This window comes from Lathamus discolor, chromosome 8 (assembly GCF_037157495.1).
Source record: "Lathamus discolor isolate bLatDis1 chromosome 8, bLatDis1.hap1, whole genome shotgun sequence".
Classification (NCBI taxonomy): Eukaryota; Metazoa; Chordata; class Aves; order Psittaciformes; family Psittacidae; genus Lathamus; species Lathamus discolor.
The window spans coordinates 11,301,460-11,322,317 of NC_088891.1; the positions used below are offsets into that span (position 1 = coordinate 11,301,460).

The 20,858-nt window shown below is 41.8% G+C and overlaps 1 protein-coding gene across 2 annotated transcripts; it reads left to right on the plus strand.

The window, feature by feature from the left end:
• The first annotated feature begins 1,308 nt into the window (after window positions 1–1,308).
• On the plus strand, window positions 1,309–19,381 carry SLC30A4 (solute carrier family 30 member 4). 2 transcript variants are annotated; one of them, XM_065688519.1, is made up of 7 exons: window positions 1,312–2,196; window positions 7,125–7,271; window positions 12,097–12,250; window positions 12,465–12,678; window positions 12,966–13,071; window positions 16,226–16,360; window positions 17,030–19,381. In XM_065688519.1, the coding sequence occupies exons 1-7, from the start codon at window positions 1,818–1,820 to the stop codon at window positions 17,182–17,184; spliced, it is 1,290 nt and encodes a 429-aa protein (XP_065544591.1). In that variant the 5' UTR covers window positions 1,312–1,817; the 3' UTR covers window positions 17,185–19,381. The 2 variants fall into 2 exon arrangements, with proteins under 2 accessions (XP_065544592.1, XP_065544591.1); XM_065688520.1 differs by lacking the exons at window positions 12,097–12,250; window positions 12,465–12,678; window positions 12,966–13,071; window positions 16,226–16,360; window positions 17,030–19,381 and adding an exon at window positions 9,599–9,853 and having other exon boundaries at window positions 1,309–2,196; window positions 7,125–7,275.
• Window positions 19,382–20,858: the final 1,477 nt, after the last annotated feature.

The window sequence follows — 20,858 nt, forward strand, 5'->3', positions numbered from 1 at the left end:
TGCACAGGGCCCAGCCTCACTGCTCAGGCTGACTCCCACGTTGCTGCTCGCTGCCCCCTCATCTGCCATATGGGTGTCTATGCAAGTTGTGCTCACAGAAGCCGTCTCAGTCACACATACAAATATATCCCAAACCCCTCCAATGTGCATTTTAAAATTCTGCCCCATTTCAAGGACACAGTTCATCATCTGGCCCCAAAACAATTGTGCTGGCAACCCTGCTGGGGGAATTATGAGGTGGGCAAAAAAGGCCAGGCATGGCACCTTCATCCAACCTGAGGAAGAATTTGGGATTACATGCTCAGGAAATCCGCCACCTTGTAAAGGAACAAGGGAGGTCAGACAAAATTCAATACTGCTTATTTTTAGACATCTTTATGGAGAACACACTAAGTTTACCACACTCAACTCCCCTCCTGCAGGGCCTGTTCCAAGAAGAGGCTCACTCCATGTCCTGCATCACTGCCCCAATGTGTGCCAGAATCTGCTATCAGCCCTTGACCAGAAAGGGAGTGCCCTTCTCAAAATCTTGCAGCTCCACACAACTCCCTGGTCTTCACTTGGTAACTTCCTCCAACCACGTCAAACCCCTGGATATGTACCCTTCCTCAGGCAGGCATGATTTTCCAGAAGTATTTATGGCTTAGGGAACTGACTGACACAGGAACAGAATTTGGCCATAGGTACAAACTGGCACTGAGTATGTGTAGGCTGGAAATCAGAAGAAAGCTTGTGGTATTGAGACCAGTGAAGTGGGGGAATAATTGCATAACAGAATTAATAAAGGCAAAAAATCCAATTATTCTTAAGTTAGAGCATGGTTATGAAGGGAATTATGTGACAGCAGGGCCTCCAAGGTTTGTTTCTCCCTATGAGACGACACTGCCCTAACTGTTGGGAGTTGCTGCAGATGGCATGAAGTGCTGTGCCTTTGGCAGGGAGAGAAAGAAGCTACGCTACACAATGCAAACTTGTGACTCTTCATATTTGAAGCCAGAGCACGGAACTCTGCAGTTCACCTTCCAGCGTACGTGAAAGCAACCGCTTGTCTACCAACAGATAGCACTTGGATTTCATGGCTTTCCCAGTTGAAAGTCTGTACCTCGCGTGACATATATCCACCTAGCACAAGCGCATGTAGGGACGGAAACAGCCTCTCGGGCTAGTCTCGGGCTGACCACTACAGCACCTGGCGACCCCCCCGCCGCCTGCCGCTCTCCGCACCTCCGCCACCTCCTCGCTCGTTGCAGGGCGCGGCGAGGCGGCGGCTGCAGGACTCGAACCGGCGTCCGTCCCGCACGGGCGGCGCAGGCGCAGTGCTGGCCGGGGCCGCGGCAGTCGGCGGGCGCGCAAGGGTCGCCGTCTGCCGCCTGTTGGCCCGGGCTCTCGGCGGGGAGCACGGGGGCAGCGCCGGTCGCGGGAGCGCGCAGGGGTTCGGGTGCGGCCCCCCCCGCCGCGGTGCCCGGAGCGCGACGCTGATGGGTGTGACGCGCGCGGCTGAGGCGCTCCCCCTGCGCCGGCGGGGAGGCGGCCCTGCGCGCTGACCGGGGCTGCGCCGGCTCCGCGCGGCGGGGACGCGGGCGCAGCGGGCGGCTCGGCGCTCCGGGGGTGGCGGCGCCGGCGGTGTCCGGCGCGGAGGCGGTGGGGTGGATCGGTAGCGCCGGTGCGCGCTGCGCAGGGTACAGCACAGCGATGTAGGGGACATGCCCTGACGGGACGGCGAACGGACGGGTGCCGCCTACGAGGGGGAGCGGCGCCAGCGGAGCCGCCCGCGGGAGATTCGGCAGCAGCCGGCGAGGCCCCCGGGCTCCGCCGCGATGGCTGGGCCCGGGCTCTGGAGGAGCATCAAGTCCCTGCTGCGGAGGAGCGAGGACCCCTTGTTCCTGAACGACTCCAGTGCCTTTGACTTCTCGGACGAGGCGGGGGACGAGGACTTCCCTCGGTTTAACAAGCTGCGGGTGGTGGTGTCGGACGATGCCTCGGAGGCGGCACCGGAGACGCCGGTGGCCGGGGCGCCCCTAGGCCTGCCCTCCGACGACGAGTCCCTGCTGGAGCGGGCCGGAGCCCGCACCGGCCGGCCGGCCGCCTGCGGGGGCTGCAGCAGCCGGCGGGAGCGCTCCAGGCAGAGGACGGTGAAGAAGCGGTTGACGCTCGCTGCCCTCCTCTACCTCCTCTTTATGACCGGGGAGCTCGTAGGTGAGTCGGGGGCTCTGTCGGCCGGCCAGACCGCGCAGCCTGTCACGCTCTCGCAGCCCTGGCTTTCGGTAGTTATTAAGAGAAACGATCTGTTATGTAGAGAGATCAGAGATTGGCTGCAAGTTCAGAGAGTGAGGAAGAACAAAGTCCACCTGTATTTTCCATGCAAGAAAAGAAAGGAATTTGCAGCTTCCCTTGTCTGAATATCATCAGTCCACCAGACGGCATAAATGGGATTTTTTTTTTTTCATGTATAATGGCTTTTTAGTTCTTTGTGTAAGTTTCTCTCGTAAGTTTGTAAGGTGTTATGAGCAAGGGAGAAGCAGCATTTTATCATAGACATTAAAAAAAAGATGAACAATTTCATCCTCAGTATTAACTACTGACATAAAATCTTGCTGTGTTTGCAACAAGACAAATGAGGGAAGTAAGTGTGACATTTACCATAATATCAAAACTGATGCTGGGGGACGGTTTACCGTCATTCACCAAAGTTTCTTATAACCAAAAAGCCAAACCCTGATCTATCGGAGTGGATGTCATGAGAATCCACCCACCTAACAACTGCCTGGTGTCCTGCCGCACTCGGGACCAGTGTATTCTCCATCCAGGCGTAAATCATATGCACAAAGTCAGTTAAACTAATGGGTATTTTAACACTTCCCATTACAACACGGAAGAATACCAAGTAGTTTGATTAAATTATCTGTGGGTTTTGTTGGTTAGTATTTGGCAGAAGCATGGTGGTTTTTTACCTGGAAACCTGTTCCTGTATAGGTATCTGGTGGCTTGTTGGTCAGAAGAATTAATCTGGTGATCAAATGCAGCTTTTATTGCTCTCTGATAAAGTCACACTGTTGTTTGCTATGATGGTAAAAGAGAACCTGTGGGCTCTACAGCAGCTTGTACGGGATGACTGTGCTTCATTTCATAGGCTACAGCAGCATAGGCTTGAAATAAATTTGAGGGAGCCTGGATACACAGACGAGCTAGGAGATGTTACTCCTTTTCCATTAGCTAATCATATTTACAAAGGATAGTATTTATCTTTCAGTCTCCGTTCACTTATCAATATCAGCATCCTGTTACCATCTGTCTTTTGGGTATGTCCATGCCCTTCAGTGCACGTGTCTGCCCAGTACTGTGCAGCCTCCTGAAGAATGCTTAAATTTTCTCATCCCCAGATTTGAAGTCACGGAGAGCATTACTAAGTGCCAGGACATTGATGTGTGTGCTGAGCCAGGTCTCTGTAGCAACTATAACAATTAATTGCTTTTAAATTGCTTTCATTTTAACATACAAGTCTAAATCAGAGCTAATCAGATGAATTATTGGCCATAATTCACTAGGGGGAAAAATGTCAAGTCACAAAAACTTTCTGGAAATAAAGAACAGAGATGCCTCAGGTGTAGCAGCCTGGGACCTACATGCTCCTCCACGTCTATGCAGATTCGGTCAGTAATGTCTACAGGTCTGACATCTGCTTGTGTGAAGTGAGCTTGTGATCACAGATCACTTCTTGTACGACAGCTGTGAATTGTATCTGTGAGACAGAAACTTACACAAGATGTTACGGAGAAAAATCATGGCTCAATGATAAATTATACAGTTTGTCCCACATACGTAGGAAAAAATCCAGTCTGTTTTTCAGAGACAGACCAGAATACTGACTATATCTGCACAAGTTTTACTGGGGGGCCCAGGAATGTGGGTTAGTGGAAAGAAGTGGTTTTGTCCTTCAAAATCTCAGTGTGTGGTTAGTCATTAATGACAGTGTCACAGTGCATCAGCTTATCGTGGATAAGCTTTCCCATCCATGAATAAGGCAATTCCTTATAATAAACCTTTTGTGGGCATATGCTGAATTGTGCTCTCCATTTATGCTTTTTCTTCTCTGGCTGGAATTTTGGTTCAGCATAAACTCAGGCAAATTCGATAAGGAACATAGTGTTGTACCTCAGACATAGGTATCTTTTGACATAACCATTATTTCATGTGATTGTACTCATAACAGAGTTCTGATAAACACTGAATTTAGTTCAACCTAAGAGCCCCTTACTGAATAATATCTCTGAGCTGCCAGCAGCTTGATGCTGAAGTCACTAGGGTGTATCTGTCTGGGACTTTGGGTCCGATTCATGCTGTTTTAGACCTCTCCATAGGTAATGCAGGAGGACGTCTAGGAATAATAGCTGTTGAGAGTAAAAATCCTCTCTCATCACTGTCATATCATCTGTCATTTCTCCCATACAGCTAGGACTTCTGCGGGCTCAGCTCAGGGCAGTAGATTTGTCTGTACAAAGTGCTGGTAGTGTCATGAGAGCTCATATCCCTGAAGGTGTATGTATGTATCACCAGCCCTGTTTCATGTTTTGGGCACTGAGGCACACAGCACAAAGGGCCAGACCTCTGGAATACTTTGTGTCCAACTTCCACAACCAATGAATAGAGGACTTTGGTATCTCTGTACTTGGGTGGATCTTGACTTGAATGACTTGTGATAGGGCAAATAATCAGCAGCAGAACAAGTAATTAAAGATGGAGCCCTTAAGTCCTGGGTCAGTGCCCTCCCTAACTGTTTAACTGTTTCATTCCGGCCCTGTATTGTGTTCTGTCTGCTTGGTTTCAACTTTCGGAACTTTTTTCATTGATCTGAAGCTCAGGTATTTGGGAAACTTTGTTTAATCCTACAGGACATTTTAACTGACTTCTTTTTGTGATCTTTGACAGTTTTCTCTTCTTAGCTTCTGAAAAAAAAGGTAGAAGACCCTATCAGATGATTCAGTTATTCAGTAAAAATCTTCCTGCTGTCTGTTACCAATGTCAGGATGAAGGAAATCTTGTTTCAACAGCTTTCTTGTGAATTCGTGATTGGCGTATTGTTTTCCAGATACAGTCAAGCTCATTACCCCAGGCCACCTCAGTGTGTGTTGTTTAATTTGATGAACAGTTATAGTAAAAGTCAGATAACAACTTACACTTCGTGGCATCATTTTGCATCATAAAAGGAAAAACATATTGCAAGTCCTAGTTAGATTTTCTGGCAGGGTTTTGATGTTTTCAGCTATGTGTAGAGATTTCTAATTGATCGTCCATGAGGAGGACTGCTGTCCTTCACAGGTCACTGAAGACAGTGCTGAGCCATCAAGCTGTCTATTTGTACAGGTTGTAGATGTCTCTTTTTCCCACGTTGCCAGTTGTGTTTAACAACCCTCAAGACTCAGCACCTTTAACCAAGAGATGAACCAATACATTTGGAAAGAGAGAACCTTTGATTTCAGAATTTCATAAATTTCAATTAGGTTTTCTTAGCCCACATGCTGCATTACAATTGCTTCAGTATCCAAATTCCTTCCTTATAATTTTATTTCTGAAGTCTGTCAAAGTGCAAGGCTAGCTGAAATGAAACTAACTCATCTCAGACCGAAGTGATTCTCAAAATTAATACATGGGAATTAACATATGTACTTTAAATGATCATATATGTAAGCTACTGATTTGAATGCTTTAGATACAAATTCTTATTTCTTCCATGTTGACTGTAGAAGAGGCCGAGTTGCACATTTCTAAGTAATCATTTAAAATTACACAAGAGCAGAAATTAATTCAGAATGGGAGGGCATAACCCAAAAAGTTGATGAATTGCTAAATCTTAAAAACTTTTGAGCTGTGATGGCCTTTGAAAATTTCATCCTCAGGTGAATTTGACTTAGAAACTTAGGAACAACTGAAGAAGAGGGGGATGGAGGAAAGGAACTAGTTGAACTGTGTATTTGATAGTTACCCACAGTACAAGCAATACTACAGTATCAGCCATGCTGCTTGTGTTTGGCTGGAGAGGGTAGCTCAGGCTGCAGGTGTGTGCATACTAACACAGCCATACACACACAGGTTTTATGACTAGTCTTGAAAGCAGTCAGCCAGTTATGAATGTCTCTTTGCTATTTCCTCATGGTCAGCCTCCTCACTAAGACAGTTTTAATTGTAGATGAAGATACCTTTACTCGAAATGTTAGTTGGAGCCTCAAGCCTGCCAAATGGCATGCCAGCGGCATGCTTTGCTCGGGAGAATTTACAGGCTGAATGTCAATCTCAAGGTAAAAAGAGAAACTAAATCATAACTTAGCTGACACTAAAGATGAGATCTTTTCTGAGAAAATGGGCTTAACTTCATGCATATGGAAGACAAGGAAGCCTATCCTTGATTCCCCTTTGGATAAAGGGTGCTTAAGAGAGGCGCATTGTTTAAATCTCTTGCCCATACAACAGTAGCCTTAGCAGCTGAATTGGAACAAATATACCAACCTTTGATCTCATGTTATTTGTCTCAATACACCTCATAATTATGAGAAAAAAATATGGTAATAAATAACAAAGAAAAATGCTGTGCAAGTGAAAGTCACTGCCTGCAGTATGTATTGGCAGAACATAGCCCTGCCGGGACAGGGAATAATGAAGGTTACAAGATAATGTAATAATAAGGGGGCAGGGTGAATTTCCTTGCCACTGAGTCAATGGATTTCTGTCCCTGTTCCATAATGTCAAAATATTTAACAGCTGTAGTTTAATAAAAGGATCAACTGATTAAATACATGCACATTAAGACACAGAGAAAAGAAACAAAACTGTTTTGGTCCTGCTCTCGCAAATGTTACAATGCAAGTAGTCTGTGAGAATGACAGGAGGGAATCAGTTCTATGTTACTCTTAACAGAAAGCACACTTCACTGCACTTGTAACTATGGTAGCTTTAAATTATAGGATGGCATTTTGATTGCAATGGCAAAATACCCCGTTTAGTGATTATAACAAGAGCTCTCATGCACTTAATGTACTGTTCTGAAAATAAATAACTGTAAGCTGTGCCAAAAGGATATTATCTACAATGATTAATGTTGTATGTCCTGACTTTTCCAACTTTCTTCTCAGGTGGATATGTTGCTAACAGTCTAGCAATTATGACAGATGCACTTCATATGTTAACTGACCTTAGTGGTATTATTTTGACCCTGCTTGCTCTCTGGCTGTCTGCAAAATCTCCTACAAAGAGGTTCACGTTTGGATTTCATCGCTTAGGTATGTAGGTATCAGCTTTTGCTATTAACAGAGCATTTTAAGCAACTGTAAGGATAACCTAATTCTAGAAGTATAAGTAACTAGAAAGAAAGCAGCAGTAAACCCAAGAGTTGCATTATGTTTAACACCCTGACACTAATATCCTTTCACTGGCCACTGTGGAGCCACTACATAGGTCGTATTGTGACAAGGGAATAGATAATTAAAAAAAAAAAAAACAAACATTTTTTAAGTGTAAATCTCTGCCAGAAGTTAAGTTTGATGGCAGTTTCACTCAGTTTCACTCAGGGGAAGCTGGATGAGCCTCTCCATCTGTGTGAAACTAGGATTTAGCAGATTCAGAGTTAAATTCTGAATGCTTGATTCATCTTCCAATTTAAAGAGGAAGGCTGGGGAATTGGACACAGGACGTCATTGTAAATATGACTTCATACAAATGAACCATGGCCTAGAAATTTTACAAAGGGTGCAGAGGAGGGAAGCTGTCCCCAGCAAGAACAAGGGTGGATATGCAGCTGCGTTTCATAGCCCATCCATAGTTACTGGGCTGTTGCATTATGTTCACCTTTATGCTCTGCAACTGAAGCTGTTGAGCAAGAGAAGGACACATTCTTTGGTCACTCACTGGTGTACCACTGTTGCTGCTTGTGGGACACGCTGAGGAGCTTGTTGGTTCAGGAGCTGTACATGTCATTTTTTGTTCACGACATAATTGCCAGTGCCCAGGATTTATGAACTCCCATTCTTCAGCAGAATTATGACACTGGAAGAAGGTCCTATTCAATATGAAAAACGACATCTTAATCCAGAACTAAAAAGTTATGTGGAGCATATTATTAGAGGGCTCTGCTCTGCCAGAAGCCACATAAATCAGTATTCCTCTTGCACTCCCCAAACCACACAAAGAAGAGATCAAGATGTCCCATGGTTTGCAATACAATAAGTTACTTAACCTCTGCCCCTTTTAGGTGTATAAACAAAGAAGTATAAACAGAATTATGTGCTGAACCTTGGAAGGGTATTTTCAGGATTCATTACTTCACATTTGGAAATGTAATGGTGATAAAGGGTGCTTTCATGTGGTTGCAAACTGGATATAATAGTTCATAATATACAGCTGCAGGTCTTGCAGACATTTGACCAAAAGCTTCAAAGCTTTATTTTTCATAAAATAGATAATTTCTACTGTCACAATTTGCTACCTCTGCTCTATACGTTCTACAGGATATTTTTCAAGGAATTTCAAAGTATTGTGCAGTCATCATTTACAATTCATATTTTGGCTGCTAGAACAGCAGCAGAATTCAACAACTCCATCACTCCTAGTCATTTGTCATCAGTTAGTCACTAGTGCATGAATGCATAACTCTGTACACTAGCAAAGATCTTTGGGGCTTTAGCAAGAAAGCATTAACACTGCCAGCATTTCCCATTGCAACCTTTTCTTTCAGTAAGTTTTAATTTTGTGATAGGAGCTGCCTTAAAACTGAAACCTGACCTTGAAGGTACCCCCTGGCAGTTGTTCATACTCTTCAGAATGATATTTGCTAGCATTCACGCATACTTTAACCCTATTTAGAAATCATGAGTAGTTTATGTATCTTTGTAACTTCTCTAAAGCCAAATAGTATGTACACTGAACATGCCATGGCCTAGCTTAAAAACAGGAGTTAATCTTCAGAAAAATAAACTTACTTAACCATTAAAATTTTACTCAGTTCTGTAAATTTTCACTGAGTTTTAAAATAGTTTGAGGGCTCCACTGCACTCAGCAAACAAAAGCTCCTGAGGATTCCTGCCACCTCACCTTTTGGTTTTTTTTTTCCTTCTCCCCATTCCATTGCCAAGAGAAATCCTGGCCAGACTAACCCAGTGTGGCCCATGGGCCACATGTGGCCCATAGAATTAGTCTGTATTGCCCACCATCTCCCTGGGAGCAGCTTCTCAGTTCTGCAGCAGTTACTCCCCCTTTTCTGCTGCCCAGTGCCAGGAGGTGGTCAAACACTAGAACAGGTTGTTGAGTCTCCACAGTTGGAAATACTCAAAACCCAACTGGACACAGCCCTGAGCAACCTGCTGCAGCTGACCCTGCTTTCAGCAGGACCGTAGAGTTTCCAGGGGTTCCCTTCTACCTCAGCCATTCTGTGTAAACAGCAACAGCGCAGCCCTCTGTGAAGGAGTCTGCAAGTAGGCAGTTTCTGTGTCTGCAGTGAGGAAGGGGAAGTGAGTAAAGGCCCTGCAAGAGACCCCCAAACCTTGACCTAGGTTCTGCAAGTACAGAATAATGAGATGGTTCAAAATTACTATACACAGGTTTCTTTTTACAGTCACATCTGTGAAATCGATTTGCCTCATTTCAGGCATGGAGTCTGAATGCCATGGCCTGAGGGCCCAGTTTCACACATCAGAAATGCTGGCAATGGAAGAAAGCTGCTTTGTGGGTATATCCTCGCTGTAACGCATCTTTCCAAATACTCTATATGCAAGAAGCTTGTCAACAAGTAATACAGGCTCAACAATAGCTTGGATTTCATGAAGGATGTTAAAACATGACAATGTTAAAAAAAGGGTACAGATCGAGCATCTGTCACAATAAAAATATGGTGCGTTTGTTTGAAGATGGGAGTGTGTGTAAGAACCCTCTCACTGCTGACCTGCTCTGCATTAATTTTTAAGATAATCCATACATACAGTACGCATGAAAACATTCTAATGAGCAATGTTTCTGGTGCTCATTATGACTTTTGTTTGCAGAACAACAAATTTTCAAACTTGTTCCTATAAACATTGCATTGTAAAGACAACAGGCATATTAAGGTGTCTCATCAGATTCCAGATGGGAATTCACACTAGTTCTCATTTATTTGAATTCTCCTTGAGTACATAATATGTATACTCCATTTTCAGTTTTATTCCATTTTCAGTGGTGAAAAGGAAGCTGACAGATTCAGAAATGGGTTAGAAAAGTGAAGACAAAATAATGGAAATTGCAGTCATGTCTAAGAAGGATTATATTCTTGAAGCCTAAATAGTTCTGTTTCACCACAAAGTGGAGATACCTCCTTCTCAGTGAGGCACTGCGCAGATCTAAGCATAGATACGGGACCTGGCATTTTTCCATTGCTGCAAACACAATGTTAGTAATGACAGAATCAGTCAGTCCACTGAGACAGTATACAGTTCATTTCACAAGAAGTGAAAGATGTCTGCACCAAATCTACAATGCTGACATTACAGTGGGCCTGTGAAAGAAACTGCAAGGGAAACACTGGTTTCCATTTCAGAAAACATGGTTCTCCATTGTAAAACCACAATATGTAATCTCTCTGGTAAATGCTAATGTGCTTCACGAATTTTTTAAAAAGCATTCTGGAAAACCTGTTAAGGAATGTACTGAGGTTTCTTCAGGCTGTTGCCCTGAATAATCTGCCTGCTTTGAACAGAACACTGCCACTTGCACAGATACTTCCAGGATTTTCATGTTGCTCTGAAATAATCTTGAGATTGTGACAGTTGCCATCCAGAGCCTTGTTACTGCCTGGTAATGCTGGTACTGGTCCAGGCACTGACACACTGCCGAACAGCTGAACGTGTGGGTGAGAGTTTCTTCTCCCATAACGATGTTAAAAATTCCGTATGTGGATCAAGTGATTTGGGCAATATTAAAATGCTTATATAGCAGCATGTTTTTTACTGTAATATTCAATAAATACAGTTAAGGCAGTTCTGTGTTACAAATGACACCTTCAGCAGTAACCAAAGTTGTACTACACAGTGACGGATCAAAAGCAGAGGCAGAAGCGAGGAACTTCACAGATCAGTATTCTTAGAAATGTGGTAAAGCCAAGAGCAGAATTTTGCCCTTACTGGAGAATAAATCAGGGCAACTTGTGTGAACAAGGGGGAAGAACAACTATTAAAATTCCAAGTAAATTAATTCCAACTCTGATCTTTGAATTCACACAGGAAAGCTGAGATCCTGGTGATCCATCTGGCAAATGACAGTAATGAGTGCTATGCATAATGATTACAGATTACTCAGGCATGCCTATGAATTCGCATGCAATACAATGGAGCTGGCATTAATGTTTTTTCCCCTGTGTTTTTTGTAAAACCCTATATTAACTTGCTTATAACCAAGAGTCTTAACTGGGCCAATGTTTTCTCTGTCAGGTATTTTGCCTTTTTTATTTGTCTGTTTCTCTTTTAAGTTTCAGCCACAACAGGGCAATCATTTTCAGAATATGAAACTAGAAGTTAAAAGTATGTTCATATTAAAAGGAATCTAGTGACCCATTTGGAAATACCTATATTCTGTATGGTAGGACCTTAAAACTGTAGTGAACTCATTGTCCTCAGGTTTATGTATGCTATTACCAGCCTACTTTCATGACTCGGGTAGTGAGGCAGACAGCACTAAGGGTCCCGACCCATAAAATATTCAGGCCTATTCACCTTACATCAGAACAGCAGGAGCCTTGTGGAGAACTGTAACCACTTCCCACAGATGTAAGCAGCAGCGGAAGGCGCAGGACAATGAAAGAATAGGATTTTTTTCCCTAATTTTCTCTTTACTTAGGTGTATGTGCCCTTTTGCAAATCCCTGCTGATTGGATATAATTCCTACACCAAAATCTTGGTCATAACACTGTTGTAAAATATGAGTATTTGGTAAATGTAAGGTAATATTAAAACAGCATATTACAGCTATACAGAAACACATTAAGCAGTCCTTCATAGCTGAAATCTGCACTAGATAATGTGTATGTAAACGTAAGTCAAGAAGCTTAGACTCACTTTTGTAATGTCTCCTTTCTGTTTGCAGAAGTGTTGTCTGCCATCATTAGTGTACTGCTGGTCTATATCCTTATGGCATTCCTCTTGTATGAAGCTGTTCAAAGAACTATCCATATGGACTATGAAATAAATGGTGATATCATGCTGATTACAGCAGCCGTTGGTGTTGCAGTTAACTTAATGTAAGATCTCCCTTTCTTTTCATTAACACTGATAAATGTATTTCTGAATAAGCTGCTAATTCATTCATGGCCTGTATCTTTCTCATGGAATGTAATTTTGCTGGACAACTTCGTAAGACAAGAAATGATAATAAGTATTTTGTTTTCAATTCTTTAGTTTAAAAGGGAAAAAAACCCCCAACCCTAAAGCCTGTTTTTCTTCTTTCACTTTCAGAATGGGTTTTTTGCTGAATCAATCCGGCCACCTTCACTCCCACTCCCATTCCCACCCTCATTCTCATGTACCTCAGTCGAACTCTCCTAACACAGCCCACAGCAGCAGCCACGGGCACAGCAGCCTTGCCGTGAGAGCAGCATTTGTACATGCCCTTGGGGACCTGGTACAAAGTATTGGTGTGCTCGTGGCTGCATACATCATACGCTTTAAGGTAAGGAATGGTCAGCCTTTGAGGCAGGGGGAATTGTTTTAATTTCAATTTTGGTGATTAAAAAGGGACTTGGTTTTATAAGTTATTAAACAAATATATTGTGATATTCTGTTTTAAGCTTCATACATTCATGCAAAATAAGCAAACTGTATTATGTATTTTGTAACTCTTAAAACAAAAAAAATCATGAAAGTTGGAGCTAGAAGTAACTATTTTCTGAGTCACGCTTTTTAAGTAAGTGAGCTTATTTTCATACATGCTTTAACACTTTGGAACTTCCCTTGCAGCCAGAATACAAGATTGCTGATCCTATATGTACATATGTATTCTCCATACTGGTGGTTTTGACAACAGTTCGAATTCTGTGTGACACAGGAGTTATTATTCTGGAAGGTAAGATCTGTGCACAGTCTGCAGTACTTTACATGTCAAATACCAGTGAGCACTGGCACTTTTTTTGACATAATTACCATCTTTAACAAAGTGGATTGTGTCTGGAAACCTGTTTATCCTCTTGCTTCTTTAGTCTGTTGGTTCTTGATGGCTCGTTTAAATCACAGAAGTCTTAAGGTGCCTTTGACCTCTGTTTCAGTTGCACCTTCCTAGCTGCCTCGTGAGCTATTACTGACTTTACATTTATTATGTTACAAGGCTTAACCAGGAACCTCAAAATCTTCAATGTCAAGTGCTTTTTCTGTCATTTAGGAGAGAAAAAACCCAACAACTCCAACACAAAAATCTAACAAAATGGAAGTTCACTGAGAAGGCAAAAATGGTGACATTTTCTTAAGAAACCTCAGTCAGCTCCAAGGCAATAGCTAAGATTTAGCGGAAGAAAACAGATAAGACAAAATAATGGTGCATTCCAGATGGTTTGAGTTGTAGCTATTTGCATAGGTATCCCAGTTGTTATAAAATCTTCAAATTAATGATGTTATTAAAAGTGATGGTAGCTGGGCTGTATGTATGCTAGGGAATTTTTCCAACTCAGATCCATGATCTCCAGAGAATGAACTTGCATTCATATTGGAAACTACTACTACAACATCAAGGTCCTTGCACTTGTATCAGAATTCAGTATTAATTTTAACTTAAGTTTCATCATTATACTAGGAATGCTGAATTAAAAACTTAAATGATTATGTAAAAAAAGCAACGAGATTCTAGCTTTTAAAATATATTTAAAGGCAGCATGGAAGTCTGAAGATGCTGAAGTTTCAAAAGAGATGGTACTGGAACTAACATGATTTAAAAGACAGTGAAATAACAAGTTCAGCGAGGAGTCACTTCAGAAATTCTGAAGAAAATTGAGAAGCAAGTGGCTGAACACCTCATGGCATATATAATCAAACTCCATAAAACTGAAAGATGAGCACTAAAAACCTATGATAGAAACAAAACTGTTTGGCAACAAAGTTTATTCAGTACTTTTGCACTAGTTTTTGACCTATGTTGATCATTTAAATTTTTTATTCTGCTCTTTGTACACCTAACGGGTGGAGTAGGGAAGCTATAGAGGTGCTGTAGCTGCTGAAACTACTACGTCTAGAAAGTCTTGGTCAGTGCAATCATTGGTGTGCAACGATGCTAATCTATAAGATGAAAGTCATATGTGTTAACCACTGCAGATGGATTGCTATGAGCATTTGAAAATGATACCAGGTACCTGAAGAGAGAAGTTTCAGGACACAGGGCCTACCTAGAATCATAGAATAGTTAGGGTTGGAAAGGACCTCAAGATCATCCAGTTCCAACCCCCCTGCTGGTCACGCTCCTTTTGATGCAGCCCAGGAAACGGTTGGCTTTCTGGGCTGAGAGTGCACACTGCAGCTGGCTCATGTTCATTTTGTCATCAACCAACACCATCAAATCCTTCTCTGCAGGGTTGCTCTGAATCTCTTCTCTGCCCAATCTGTAGCTGTGCCTGGGATTGCTCCAACCCAGGTGTAGGACCTTGCATTTGTCATGATTAAACTCCATAAGGCTGGCATCAGCCCACCTCACAAGCATGTCAAGGTCCCTCTGGATGCCATTCCTTCCCTCCAGCGTATCAACCGAAACACACAGCTTGGTGTAATCGGCAAACTTGCTGAGGGCGCGCTCAATCCCACTGTCCATGTCAGCGATGAAGATGTTGAACAAGACCGGTCCCAACACCGATCCCTGAGGGTCACCACTCGCTGCTGGTCTCCAGCTGGACATTGAGCCATTGACCACAACTCTTTGCGTGCGGCCGTCCAGCCAGTTCTTTATCCACTGAGTGGTCCATCCATCAAACTGATGTCTCTCCAATTTAGAGACAAAGATGTTGTGTGGGACAGTGTTGAATGCTTTGCACAAGTCCAGGTAGATGTAAACTGCTCTATCCCTGTCCATCAGTTCCATAGCTCCATCATAGAAGGCCACCAAATTGGTCAGGCAGGATTTCCCCTTAGTGAAGCCATGCTGGCTGTCACCAAGCACCTTGTTGTTTTTCATGTGCCTTAGCATGCCTTCCAGGAGAATGTGCTCCAAGATCTTGCCAGGCACAGGGGTGAGACTGACTGGTCTGTAATTCCTTGAGTCATCCATTTTCCCCTTCTTGAAAATGGGGGTTACCTACCATGTTGGTTTTTTGGGCTGCATCAAAAGGAGCGTGACCAGCAGGTCAAAAGAGGTGATCCTGCCCCTCTACTCTGCTCTTGTGAGACCTCACTTGGAGTATTGTGTGCAGTTCTGGTGTCCTCAGCATAAAAAGGACATGAAACTGTTGGAACAAGTTCAGAGGAGGGCCACGAGGATGATCAGGGGACTGGACCACCTCCCGTATGAAGATAGGCTGAGGAAGTTGGGGCTGTTCAGCCTGGAGAAGAGAAGGCTGCGTGGAGACCTCCTAACAGCCTTCCAGTACCTGAAGGAGGCCTATAGGGATGCTGGGGAGGGACTCTTCGTCAGGGACTGTAGTGACAGGGCAAGGGGTAACGGGTTAAAACTTTAACAGGGTTAGTTTAGATTGGATCTAAGGAGGAAATTCTTTCCTGTTAGGGTGGTGAGGCACTGGAATCGGTTGCCCAGGGAGGTTGTGAGTGCTCCATCCCTGGCAGTGTTCAAGGCCAGGTTGGATGAAGCCTTGGGTGGGATGGTTTAGTGTGAGGTGTCCCTGCCCATGGCAGGGGGGTTGGAACTAGATGATCTTGAGGTCCTTTCCAACCTTAACTATTCTATGATTCTATGATTCTATGATTCTGACCTTAGAGTCTGGTCTAAGCAGTTACAAAGGGTTAGAAGCTGCAGTAACATTGTCTACATTGCCCCAAAGGATCTAATGCTGGCTATTGCTAGAGATTCTGCACAGGACAAATTATGTTTAAGAAAACATTGCAGTTAATGTACAACTTCTGTATCCATATTTGACTTCATATGCTAATTTGCATATTCTTCTCTATTGATAACCTGGAAGTTACTGATCACAATTTATGAACTCTTTTGAGATCTGTCATGACATTTTAAACGTCACTGAGAGTCTGCAAAAGACAGAATTAATTCTGTCTCATGTTTGGTATCGCAGGGGTTCCAAGGCATTTAAATGTGGATCGCATTAAGGAAGACTTGATGAAAATTGAAGATGTTTATTCAATAGAAGACTTAAATGTTTGGTCTCTTACTGCAGGAAAAACAACTGCCATAGTCCACTTGCAACTAGGTAAGCTGTTGTGTAGCGTAATTCTGACCATAATGATTCTAAATGAAATGTAAGTGTAGCAAAAAAAAACCAACCTAAAAAATCCAACACTTTCTTTTCCTATTGTTATTTAAGTTGAACCAGGAAATATCATTAAGGGGGGGGGGGATGTTTGCTAACCATGGTTTTGTACAGTAAGTTATAAAACCCATTTGCCCAGAAAGTCAGTGTAAATGAAAACTATGCAAAGAAATACATTCATACTGAAATATCCAATACAGATTCCTGGGTGTATGTGTGTACGTGTGAAGTTTCTCTTCAGAAATTGCCTTACTTGTCCAGGGAAAGACAGGGTGAAGCTCTAATGCAGAACAATCTGACAGGAAAAATAAATACGTTTTGCCAAAACATACTGATTTAGACACCTAACTATCATGAATACTAATTCTTAGTAAAAAAGCTCTTTTTTTGGGGGGAGTGGGGTGGGGGGTGGTATCTAACACAGCTTTTTTTTCAAGATGTGATTCTAGTTAGAGGATGTAGACCTAAAAGTAAAATAATACATAGAGAGCACATAACAACCACCAAACAGTATGGATAAGTGAATGTGAGCACATTCTAGTTGGTAACACTGGGTTGTCCAGGTTTCTTGAGGAGGGAATTCTATTAATTATTGTCTTGATTTTCCAGTTCCTGGTAGTTCATCTAAATGGGAGGAAGTTCAGTCCAAGGCTCGACAACTGCTGCTGAACACATTTGGAATGTACAAGTGCTCTGTGCAGCTTCAGAGTTACAAACAGGAAATGAGCAAAACCTGCGCAAGTTGTCAGAATTCCAGTGCCTGATTTCGTATGTTTGGGGAACTGCTGCCTTATTCTTTATCTTGTAGTCAAAGACTGAGAGCAATAAATGCAAAATGAAAATGATCAAACAGAAACCATTAACATGTGGATTTGTACCATGTAACATGCAGCAGGGAGAACTGGTGCTGCAAAAAGTGCAGTGGTTGCCCTACAGAACATGTATTTCACTCTCTCCCTTGTACTGGTTTATTCAAGTTATGATGATTTGGAGACAAAGCTGTTTTCAGATTGTTTACAAACTGCAACATGGCTCTGCAGATACCTCACAAATTACAGTCCCATATTGTCCTTGAATAACTATGTACTACAAAGTACCTGCACTCCAAATGGAGCATCAAGAATTCAGTATTTCAGTTCAAGTCTCTAATGCTGATCATGCCAGAATTTCATAATATGTCATGATCCTTGAAATCATTATACAGTATTTTTGCAATAGTAATTTTCATAAAGTATCTTAAGATTATAATGCATACAGTGCTAGTTGAATTCTTTTGGAAACTCTTTGGAGACACTGCAAAATTCAGCATTTACTGTACCCAGACCAGAAAGCTTTAATCTGGGCATTCAGAGATCCAGACAGAAAGATCCTTGCCCAGACTTCTGGTATTTAACTAGAGACCCAGCACTGGACCCAAAGTGTTTTAGGCGATCAGTTATCTTTAATGTATTTTAGAATAGGGTTTATACATTAGAAACAGGTTATTTATTTAAAAAGTTGTGACTTGCAAGATGAGTTTGTTGTTAATGCTCTTGAATGTCTAAACCAACATTTGATTGACATTAAAAGGCCAGTTGATTAGCATGCCTTCTATTATAATTAATAAATGTCCTGTAATTGATTATTTTTCCAAGATTGTTTTGAAAGAAAAGTCAAACGACAGAAACTATGCTTGACATGGAGATACTCTCAAACACAACCAACAGATATGCAAAATATATCTAACATGAAAGCGGGAGCAGAAGTTCTAGGTATGTACTATTCCCTCAGTCACAGCTATCTCTGACCTTTTCAGCTTCGCTTTGAGCATACTATGGCAGTATCCTGATAAGAATGCCACTGCGGTAATGGTTCCCACTACCTGCCTTTATTCATAAAGCAAAATCCAAGCAAGTTTAGTAATGTAATGTGTTGGACAAAAATATCATAACACCCAGCAGAGGTAGAAAGGCCTTTTCTTATTTACAGAAGGATGAGGCAATTTGAAGACTATTTATTCATCTGGACACCTCAAAATCCACAAAAATTAATTTCTCCACCTTGTGGTGGAAACCCTGTACTCTGAATATACACCGGATAACCGAACCTGACACCATGCCATTGTACACCTTAAAACGCAGATGTGCGCCTGCTTCTGAAGTCATTTATGTTAAAGAAGCTCGGCAACAAGAGTATGACCTACAAAGTTCAGAAGATGGGAGGAACTTGGCTCAGAGATTTTTTGCTTATTCTGTACTTTGGTCTTTATACAGAACTTCCACTGACATCAAAAGTAGTTCTCTGTGTGGATCAGAATGGAAAATTTCTGCCTAGTAATGGATATTGTGACATTTAACTGTGAATACTTAAGCTATTGTCTGTTCTGAAGCTTGCTAGGGTTTCACATACTCATCAGGCTGATCTATACCTGCAGTTTGGGGTCACAGTCTTGGCTTCTTGTCTCTCCTTATGCGAGGTACGGGTCACATGATGACCTTCCATTGGTGAAAACTGACAGCACAGTATAAAAAACTGACAGCACAGTATTAATTTGGACAAAGTGCATATAACACTGGATTATGTTTGTATCTGTTCTGGCAAGAAATGGGAACATTTGAGTACAGCATGGGAGCACATGCAGCTCAGAGGCCAAGTAGCACTGTACTTGGGAAGTTAATGTTTCAGTACAAACACAATCATTAATTAAGCCATATCACAGTTCATGAAGAATGTGCATCCTTACAAACTTACTGGAAAAAAAATACCACAGACAACAGGTATTTTGCACATACTAATACTCAAATAGGTTTTAATTAAATTGGGGTTTACAGTTGATGTAATTAGAATTTGAAGTACAGTAGATAAGTATTGTATTTGGAGTTTTTTAATAATTTACTACATGTTTAATTATATAAAAAAAGTGTTGCTTTATTGTGGGTTTTATTAAATCAATTATTAAACTTCACATTGTTGTCTTATTTATATTACTGTCTCATCATCTTTTGAAATGTCGGAATGTTCAAGGTTGACTCAGTTTGGAGATGCTATATATAGAATGAATTATGTCTCCCTCTTTAGTCAGAACAATTTACATCTTCTTATTTCCCATGCAGTAACTGCACTTTATAAAATACAAGCTGACCAAGTATGGTGAAGAATTAGCCATAAAGCAACTGGCAAAATATTCCTGAAACCCTACATTCACCCTTGAGGGGCCCTTATAATCAAGGTAGACTGAAAGGAGTTCAGAGAAAAAGCAACAGAAGATGAAATGAGAATAAAGAATAAAAGAATCAATGCTCAGGGAGACTCTGAAGTGTACATTCCCTGCTTTAAGGTCTAACTAAACTCAGATGGAAATACGTATCTGTGTGGCCTGCCTCTAATCCTTTTCTTTTTCTTCATGAATTATTCAGAGCACAGGTTGTCTGGCACTGCAATGTATAATGTAAGAATCCAGTAGCAGATCTGCTATTAATCAACATCAAAAGGAATATGCATGTTATCACTTATAATACTCCAACTGATGGAATAAATGAGCTCAGCAGGACTATAAATGTAGAAATAATTAGTATACTTGCTTAAAAGGATGGAGAAATAGTCAGAAAATAACACTGATTTGCAAGCGAACTACCAGGAATTTATGATCTAATACACAATAACAGTACTCTGGAAGTTTAAGTGCCTATAAAAAAACTAACAAGTTATTTTTATAGACATTGCAAGGTCATTTTCAGTATTAGCTTAGAAAAGGGGTCTTAGTATAAGGTCTAATGCCTTTCCAAGCAGGAATCCAGCACATCCAGATATTTTCCTGTGGCTAAGATAATTTACACACTATTACACTATTCTTTTCCTTTTACAAAATCCTCTGCTTGAAATGAAAAATCATTTACTTAACTGGATCTTTGGCTAACCAAGGGACTCACAAGATTCCAGCAGGTTCCCAACTAGTATCCCTGCTTTCCAGAGCTGTGCTGCAATACTTTTACTGACTGAACAGATGAAATTCCATGAAAAATCTGCCACCTCTAACAGTCTACACTGGGAACAGATTCTTGCTTTCTTACTCTGTGATTGTCACCCATGCTTTTCTGAAGCATGGATACAGCCTTGATGACAACCTACTCACATGAGTCAATAAAGCATTTTTATATCGAGTAGACTTGAAAAAACCTTGCATCCCACCCTTCTATTCTGAAATGTTCTTATCCTACGAAGAAAATTCACAGAAACCTATTTTGTTCTGAATGTTTTCCTTGCTTAATTCTGTGGGGTATTTTTTTTTCTTTTAATGTATTGACACTTAGTCTTTTCAATACCAGCAGCATTTCTTCCTACACCAGCAGAATTACCATTTAAAATGTCATACCTGAATCTAAGTCTTCAATTATTTTACTACCATACATACATGCTACTTCTTGCATAATTACTTGCAATTGGCAGAATGACTAAGGAA

Bases quoted from the DNA above. Each gene is read 5' to 3' on its own strand.
- SLC30A4 (XM_065688519.1), top strand. From the start codon at position 1,818: ATGGCTGGGCCCGGGCTCTGGAGGAGCATCAAGTCCCTGCTGCGGAGG. The intron at 13,072-16,225 runs GTAAGATCTGTG...TTGGTATCGCAG, and splicing joins AGGAGTTATTATTCTGGAAG to GGGTTCCAAGGCATTTAAAT. The intron at 16,361-17,029 runs GTAAGCTGTTGT...TTGATTTTCCAG, and splicing joins CATAGTCCACTTGCAACTAG to TTCCTGGTAGTTCATCTAAA.